General features: G+C 47.8%; 1 protein-coding gene across 1 annotated transcript; it reads right to left on the bottom strand.

Moving 5' to 3' along the window:
- Positions 1-339: 339 nt before the first annotated feature.
- LOC121048369 lies at positions 340-8,794 on the bottom strand. Its single transcript, XM_040504614.1, has 3 exons — positions 8,627-8,794; positions 7,307-7,414; positions 340-609 (listed from the first exon to the last, which is right to left on the bottom strand). The coding sequence occupies exons 1-3, from the start codon at positions 8,720-8,722 to the stop codon at positions 472-474; spliced, it is 342 nt and encodes a 113-aa protein (XP_040360548.1). The 5' UTR covers positions 8,723-8,794; the 3' UTR covers positions 340-471.
- Between the last annotated feature and the right edge of the window lie 231 nt (positions 8,795-9,025).

The following is a 9,025-nucleotide window of genomic DNA, read 5'->3' as shown; positions in this document are numbered from 1 at the left end:
AACCAACGTTTGTTTCCACCCATAAAAAGATGAGGGAGCCCTGCTGCAATGGTGGATCTCTTGCGACGTGAGCCCAAGTTCGCCGTGCTGAAAGTGAACGCAATTCACTGAATATGGTGGTAAAAATGTAGCGACCACTTTGGTCGCGTGGTGCCGTCATGAAACGCTGAAGACGTTATGCTGACCCTCCACTTTTCGGATCCTGTATACTAGCAGGAATGAAGCACGAATCAACTTCTAAATATACTTTTTTATATGGGTGATCTTCACACAAGTCGTTTATTCGTTGTGTAGCATTATTTGTTGTATACATCGTCCAGTATACATGTCTTCCCCTCGCCAGCAAAAGAGAGGTATACTGAGCGAGTCTCAAATGCACCTTAAAATGAACTCCTTTGAGATGCTTCCAGTTGCATCAAAACACATACACTGAATGGGGAATCTGCTAATGATGGGAGGACTCCGATGACTCTAGGTGTTGTCGAAGGCATTTCTCGCGGCCGTTGTGAGCGCAAATTTTCCCCTGGCGCAGGTGTTGGGAATGTCGTCATGATGGACGTTGTAAATCAAAATACAAAATGTTGTGTGGGCTTTCAGTATGCTCCTCACCTAAAATTGAGGAAAAACGAGAAAGAATTTGTGCTGAACGAGCGAATAAATAACGCAGTTTTCTTAAGGTATTTTTGACACCACAAACTTATATTCTTATACAAACAAAAAATAGAAAATGCTTTCCAGACACTACATTTGAAATCTGAAAGCTCAAATTTGCATTATCGCACGAATTAATTTTGATTTCAGGTTTGAAGTATCTGTTCGCGTCAATGACGTATATGACTACATGGCGCAGTACTTTTTGTTAAATTCGTTATAGTCCTGGAAACGACAGTGTCGTAATCTTTCATTCTCGTGGATCACGCGCACGAGCTTGCTCATACATTTTGAGAAGCATTTAAGTTTTTATAGATGTATATGTTATCGTGATAGTGCGCACGTTTTCTGTGTTGCAGCTAGAAAACACCTGTGACCAAGGCACGGTGCAGAAACATTTAGGTGATGAGTCTGTGTCCGACGTGGCGACCACATTATGTTCGGCGCACCGAGCGCTTTACTCGCACGGGGATAGATGGCGCCAAGCATAGGATCCCTCTCAAACCGACCGCTCCAGTTGTTTCTCCCAGCGGTGGTCCCGAATTCTCTCGCTCAACACTTTTTGTTGTACCTCACCACCGCCACCAAGGTCGTCAGAGTCCGTAAATTTGTGTTCTCTCCCTTCTTCCTCTTCTTCTGGTTAAGGCTCGCCTTCGTGCACGATGGTGGCACCTGTGATCGACACAGCACCAAAGCAAAACACGAACCCGGCCACTGGCCGCACACCACCACCGCACCACCACACCGCAAGAAAGCCGAGCAGGCTACGCCACCAACACCTTGGCCGCCGAGGAGAGACCTCATACCTCAGCACCCTCCACGGCGGTGCGGAACAAACTACTCCTGGTTCGAGGCTAGCTCCGAACACGATCTGGTCGCTCGCTCCCCGAAAAAATGAGTGGCCTGAGTCATCACCTAAATGTGTCTCTTCCACCGTGGACGAAGGCAAGGTGGAAGAGAGAATGTAGCTGAGATCTGTTCGCGAGTTCAAAGGTGTTGCGTCGTTGGAGTCGCGCGAGGGGCTTTACGACGTGCAGATCCCTCTCCTGTTCGAGCACCTCGCTCGTTTCTTTACCCTCCAAACACGCATCCCTTAGTGAAGACTCTTGTTCAAATAGTTTCAGATGATTTATTCTATCCCGTCGTGTCGAGATACACCCTTCCGTCACCACGCCCGGATCTAACCTAGCCAAAAAAAACCTTTCCGGCTTATTTATAAGCCTGTTCCATCCGCTATCAACATCACCCTCGTGACCGCTTGAGCTCGCTTCCGATAACCACTGATAGCATACCTACCAGTCATGCACGCCTAAGCGTGGCATGACATGTCTATCCTTTATCTGAAACCCTTTTTTTTTACACATTATTAGGATAACAGAGGCCTACATACACAGCATGTAGTACACAAATCATGATACATAGTGGAAGGCACCCGAATGACGAGGAAAATAAACAGTAGTTACAAAAACAGAGTCACTTCACACTCTTTTTTTTCCAACAAATAGAATGCATATAGTAGAAGAGACCCGAATAACGGGTAAAATAAACGATAGTTACAAAAACCGCGTCACTTTGCACTTTGAACAACCCGACTGTTTCGACTCGCTACATCCCCAAAACGCTCAGGCCCGACCCAGTCGAGATAGGGCGTCTGCCGGCACATTTTTGGTCCCCTTCACATTTTCTATCTGTAGACTATACTTTTGCAAGGAAAATGCCCAGCGTGTTAATCGTCCGCTGTTTAAAGGCAATGTTCCTACGTACCGCAATGGATTGTGATCAGAGCGAACCAAAATTTCCGATCCGAACAACCAAGTTCCCAAATGTTCTAGTGCCCACACAATTGCAAATGTTTCACTCTCGATTGTTGACCACCTACTCTGTGTACCACTCAACTTTCGGCTCAAGAAGAAAACCGGCAGTTCTTTCCCGCCGTCGCTCTTCTGCGATAAGCACGCGGCGAAAGCTCTTTCCGACGCGTCTGTCGACAAAATAAACCTCCACGTCCAAGATGGGGCTGCAAGTTTCGGCAGTTCTATCAATTTCCTCTTCGCCGTTTCAAAGGCGTCTTGTTCTTTTTCACCCGATGGGAGTGCATTCGGTGCTTCCTTCCTCGTCAACACTGTCAGTGGAAGCACTATCTCTGAATACCCTTCAATATAATCTCGATAAAAGTTAATCAATCTTAAGAGACTCCTCAACTGTTTTTTGTTCTCTGGCAGTCTTAAGTTCTGAATCGCGGCAACCCTTTCTGGGTCTGGTGCGTAAAATCCAGAGCCTACTTCATGGCCTAGGTACTTTACTCTGCCTTGTTCGAACCGACATTTGTACAGGTTGATTGTAAGCCCGGAAGCTTCTAATGTCGCTAGCACCTTGCCAAGCGGTTCCACGTGTTCTTGCCAACTGCTAGACAAAACTGCGATGTCATCATAGTATGCGCAGGCATACATTGCATGAGGTCTTAACACCTCGTTCATTGTTCTTTGGAACGTCGCTGCTGAATTTTTAAGCCCATACGGCATTACAGTCCACGCGTACTGGCCTTGATCAATTACGAACGCGGTACAGTGCTGAGACTTTTTTCCATTCTGATTTGCCAGTACCCTCTGGTTAGGTTCAAGACCGAGATGAATTGGGCTTTTGCTACGCGCCACAAGAGTTCTTTTACATTTTGCATTGGAAAGACGTCCGTTTCAATTAGCGAGATTAATTGCGTATAATATATATACAACCTAACTTTCCCGTCCTTCTTGGCGACACATACAACCGGATGTGCAAAACTGGACTCTGTTGGATTGATCAGTCCCCAACCTATCAAATGTTGTATCTGACGATCCACTTTTTCTCGAAGTTTCATGGAGACCCGGTAGGCATAGATCCTTTTCATTGAAGCATTTTCAATCAGCGTTTTTTTGTGCCGTCCCATCGCGCTCCTTTCTGGCGTATTTGAAAATGCCGCTTTCCGTTCTTTTACCAAATTGAGTACCTGTTGCCTTTGTCCCTCACTCAAGTTCGTTAGCTGGATACCCGTCTGACATACCGTGCTACTTTGATTTTATTTTTCGTCACATGGGGTCTTTTCCACGCTCCCAAAGTCCCGATCTTCAACAATCACCGCCACAGCGTTTGTTCTAGCTTAGTAGGGACGCAACTTATTAGCATGTACCCACTTCCTCTGTCCTCCCTTTAGCTTAACAGCGTAGCTGTTGTCCCTCTTCCGTTCAACAATCGTTGTCGGACCCACACACCTGGCCTCCATTTTGCTTCTAGCTTCTGTGTTTAACATTGGCACCACTTCTCCTTTTTGAAATGGCTTCGGCACTGCCCTTGGGTTGTACTGTGTGGCATACGCCCGTTGCTGTCCCTGTGCCCGTTCGTCCGCTATTTTTCCTAGACTCATCATTTGCCTCCTCAGGTCCAGAAGATATTTTTCTGCGTCTTGATTTAACGTCACTGGGGGAGTCCATTCTCCCGTCCAGGATTTTTCAAGAATAGCCAGAGGACCACTAGGAACACGACCATACATTAACTCGAATGGCGACACCCCTGTCGTTTCGCTTGGTTTTTTCTCGGTATGCCCACAGCAGGCAGGGTACATACCTGTCCCATCCTCTCGTATGTTCAGCAATTACCTGTCTCAACATTCCCTTGAACGTTTGGTTCCATCGTTCTACCAAACCATTACACTCGTGACCGCTTGAGCTCGCTTCTGATAACCACTGATAGCACACCTACCAGTCATGCATGCCTAAGCGTGGCATGGCACCCTTTGCCTCAGGTGTGGACACTGCACGCGTCACAGCTGCAAGATAAAGGCCTTTCCTTGGTTGCAGGCGGCGACACCAGATGGCTCCTCAATATGCGGCAAATGTGAGCCTGTCGCCGTCCCGGTTTTGCACGCTTCTCCATGGGAAACATGCTTGAGTTTTTGTAAAGTTGTTTACGGAGTGCGCCACATTATGTAAAACTTGGCACTTGCACTACGCTTGTTGCTTAGATACTGTTTCGTCATTGACCCTAGCTTCGTGCCTCAACGGCGGAAGTAATTGTTGTATGAACGGATTGAAGCGCAGAGCTTCTGGCGCGGTGTTCAAGCCAGCGTTCGTCGCGGTCGAAGCGTCACAACGGACCGTTCCCAGTGCGTGTGTTTCAGTGGCAGGTCTCAAACACGTTTGAGCAAAGTGAAGCGGTAAACAAAATTTAGCACAACCTCGTCAGCAACTCGAAAGCGCGGGGCGCCGTTTGCGTTGCTCAAGGGGATATACGACAAGCAAGTTCGTCTGCTCCTTGCACATCGGGTGCGCTTCTGCACCCGCCAAATATGGCCGCGCGCTCTTGTTTCCCCTCGACCTCATCCAATTGACGGCGCACGCTTGACTGCCTCGTAATTGCACTTTTTCAGGGCGTTCTCTAAGTTGCCCTCTGATTGGCTATCCACACCTTGCGTTCCAACGCGCCAAAGAGGCATTTTGGAACGCTTGCTCATCGCGTTCTGGACAATACTGTTCGAATATCGTGTTACACGTACCTTCAAAAGATGAACCATAGCCTCCTTTATACTCACAAAGCCTGGCAGTTTGACGATGGAGTCATTAAGTGCCCGGTCGTAGATTTGTAGAGCGAAGATCAGGGAGCACAAAACATCAAAGAGCCATTTTTCGGGGAACCTGTACGTCAGCGCACAGTTTCTCCAGGAGCGAGGACCCGAAATACACTTGTTCGCTCGGGAGAAGTGTGTTTCGGCGTCTCGCAGCATCGAATCGCCAGTCACATGGCTCCCCTCTCATATTCGTTGTCTGCCGCTTCACTTTTTTTCATTTTGGCAGCCGCTTCTCGTGGCGATCTGTCAGGCTTGGTCAGCATAGACCTTTGCAAAAAGAGCTCTCTGGCCGCCGCCATTTTGCGAATCGAGCGACCCCTACCGGCCAGAAATTTCGGCCACCCGCCTGAGCTGTGGAAACCCGGTCAGCGTGACTTCCCACCAGCATTGAGCATTCGGAGTTCGCCGACTTTTCTTGGAAGTTTTTGCTTTAATTGGCTGTTTAGGATGTTTACCCTTTGTGTGTTATCTTCCACTGTGAGAACTAGGGAATACCAGGGCTCGTAGCCTGCTCAACCTCCGCAGAACACGAACGAAGAGATCGAACGTCAAGCAGCCCGCGACGCGGACAGTTCAACGTTTCTTAGGAGTCTTAAAGTCCTATACGGTCCGGTTAACTCGCCACGTCTCACCTAATTAGACCCATATGTGAGGTTTCACATAGCGTCATCAACAAGGAGCCACCATGACCAAAAAAATTCGCCGTTTTATGCACGTACCGACAGGTTTAAATACATTTTGCTCCCTGGATCAATCAAACGTTGGAATCTGCTACCCGGCAACATCTCTTCGTTACCTCCAGACGAGTGTCTGTGTGCGGTTGACAGTGGTTGACCTAATTTTACGACGTTTTGTTTTTTCTGTTTTATCTAATATTAAATGTCATTCCCTATTACTCCTGAAATAGCACCGACGGGGCTGCAGTTCCTCGATTCAGTCGTTCCGCCATTTCACCTTCTAATGATCGGGGCGTGCCTTTCGGAAGGGGTCTATTGCGATGACTCGTGGTTGCAGACTGTCTTTTTTGCGATGGTGCTGTGACCCCGGCTGAATGCTGCAATCACGCCGGCATTCGAATCGCAACCTCGACGCGAATCCGCTTGTTTTCATCATCGAACGAGCTTGAAACTGCACTGAACAAAAAGCCCCGAAAAGACCTTCCTGCAAGTAGCAACATTCTTTGATGCGCCGACTGCGTGACGGTACAGGTTTTAGGAAGCCGGAAGCGAATGGGCGGCGCACAGCAGAGGTTTGAACTGAATGACGCCATTTTGTTCCAGCGGAATTGAATTTGTCATTTGGGTTTGCTGTCGTGACTTGTAAAAGAAGTATCCGACCAGATAATAACCGCTTCGCGATTGCGGTTAAACCGTCTGTGTAAATGAGGCCCAAGTATGACACGCAGCCCACACTGCACGACTCAACAAAGCCAATCAAAGCAGCGCCCAAAATTGCACTGTCACGTCCCTATTGCGTCTCCGCTGTCACCGGCTACAAACCAATCACTCGCAGCGTAGGCTGAATGACTCTGCGCTTTTAACGCCGAATGTGTTTTATGGGTCGTTCTCTACGATGCAACTGTCAGGAGAGACCGTCACGAACGAGCGACACGGCGGAAGCTCTACGCAATTATTTTTTTTTTTAATGCAAACCAAGTTTTCTCTTTTTTTTTTTTTTTTGATAAATTCACCGGGGAAAGATAAAGAAAAACTCAAAAAACTACTGTAAAAAAAAAAGAAAAAGATAATAAAAATAGTGCCTTTCTGGGGTTTGTGCAGGGCACAGTATGCGCCCCTCGTCTTTGTCAGCACGATAAATCTAGCGTAATTTTTCATCCGCGTGATTGGTTTGGCCGCTGGCAGCAAACGCGCAAAAGCGAACAGCGCCATGACGCCGCACTTTTGGAGCTGCTTGATTATGTAGCACTTAGATTAAAACAAAGTATAGCAAAAAAAAAAAAAAAAACTCATTTTAAATGCATGTTGACCCTATATTTCACCCAAACAATCCGGCCGTACGTTTTGTTATCAACGTTGTTACTGTCGCGCTTCATACCTTTGTGGCAATCGTGGTCGGGTTATCGAATCCGTAGAAGTTCGACCTGACGACGCTGTATAAAGCCATTGCCGTGGGGTCGAGCACTGGCGATGTGTTGCATATATCCTAGAAAGATAAAAGCTCAGCAGTTAGTACTAACGCGGAACGATAGCTTAGCTCGAGCATGGAGAGCTCCGTGCAAACTAATTGATAATCGTCCTACTTCTCAGAGCGATCGGCATTCCACTCTGCACGTGCATGAATTGTATTTTTGTTTTGTAGCGTTAGCTACATTGGCCGAGGTTGAGCAGTTTCGCGTGTCTCCCAAAGAGCCGTGCTGCGCATGCGCGAGGAGCAGTGACGTCACACGGCGCACAACAGGCGCGCCTAAGCCGCCGCCGACGCGCGCTTTTTCCGCCGTCGCAAAGCGCTCCTCGCCGGTCTGCGCCTTCCAGAGGAGTGACGTCATAGCCGCGGCAGACGCACTGGCGCCACCACGTGTCCAGCTGTGCGCCTCCCTTACGCAGTAGCCATGTCTAACGCTGCACCGGAGCCGTTTGATAGCACCTCTAATTTTGTGTGCTTAAGCTCACGCTAAGTATATCCTAGCATAGCCGAGCTAAGCCACCGCGAATTTTGCATTATTTTTTTGGGAAGGCACAACATTAAAGAAAGAGTACTAGAATATGTAAAGTAAGTTTTCTCGGAATAATTTCTACAGTTACAGAGTTCGTTAGGTGCAGACAGACGCTTCTCTACCGAAAAATCCGGTATAACTTTTCGCTATCCGGAATATGGAACCGGAAATCTATCTGGATTCTATCTGGACTCTGTCTGGAATTAGGCTTTCAAATTCAGAGATTATTCCTTTGTCTGCAATCTGGATTGCGGGTTTCCTGTTACAAATTTCCGGTTCCATAATCCGGATAGTGAAAAGTTATACCGCATTTTTCGGTAGGGAATTAGTATACAAACTACTAAACATAATACAATTTTCTTTTCTTTAGATATTTGTCCTAGCTAGCAGGACCATACCAGCCAGTGATTTGTAAAGGCTCTTACCAACGATTGCGTATGAGAGCGTTTGAGTGCGCTTGACTGCGTTGCGGCTGCGAGAAACCGGAACCTCTCTGCTAGATATGTCGCGTGCCAAGCTACTCCTTGAGTTGGATTCCACGCTTCATGCGAAGCACAGATGTGCTGCCGGTGACTCGCTTCCGTTCCTTGACGCTTCCCAGTCAAACGAACTCAAGCGCAAATGTTCGTTTGGGCCTTAAGACGTATTTAAAATAGTTTGTTCATGGGAGGCAAGCTGCTACAGATAAAGCAGTAGCTCACTTTTTGTACGGCCACAGAGGAAAGATTCTTTACTGGGTCCCCTGGTTTTTCCAACAGTGCACCGTCCGACCCTTTGAAAACACTCGCAGTGAGCATGGCGCAAAACTTGAACTTGCTCACATCCCCGCTAAGACTTGCTAAGGACTTGTCCTGAAAGTGAAAGTACGTGGCGTCAAAGCAAGAGAGCACAGAAAAGAGACGGGGGGAGGGATGGGGGCTGGTCGCCCCCCTTCCCTCTACACGCAAACGCACCGAACGGAGTCAACAACTATAGTTTTCGCGCTGAACTGGATCAGCTGGCGCAGACACATGCATAAGAACGCAAGGAATGCAGTCATCCAACGCTTCTCAAAAAGGTTGTTTGGGCCCACGTGTTCCTGATATTGCTCGCGCACGGAC

This window comes from Ixodes scapularis, unplaced genomic scaffold (genome assembly GCF_016920785.2).
Source record: "Ixodes scapularis isolate PalLabHiFi unplaced genomic scaffold, ASM1692078v2 PGA_scaffold6__148_contigs__length_123643588, whole genome shotgun sequence".
In the NCBI taxonomy this organism is placed as follows: domain Eukaryota; kingdom Metazoa; phylum Arthropoda; class Arachnida; order Ixodida; family Ixodidae; genus Ixodes; species Ixodes scapularis.
This window is presented reverse-complemented; position numbering and strand designations above follow the sequence as displayed.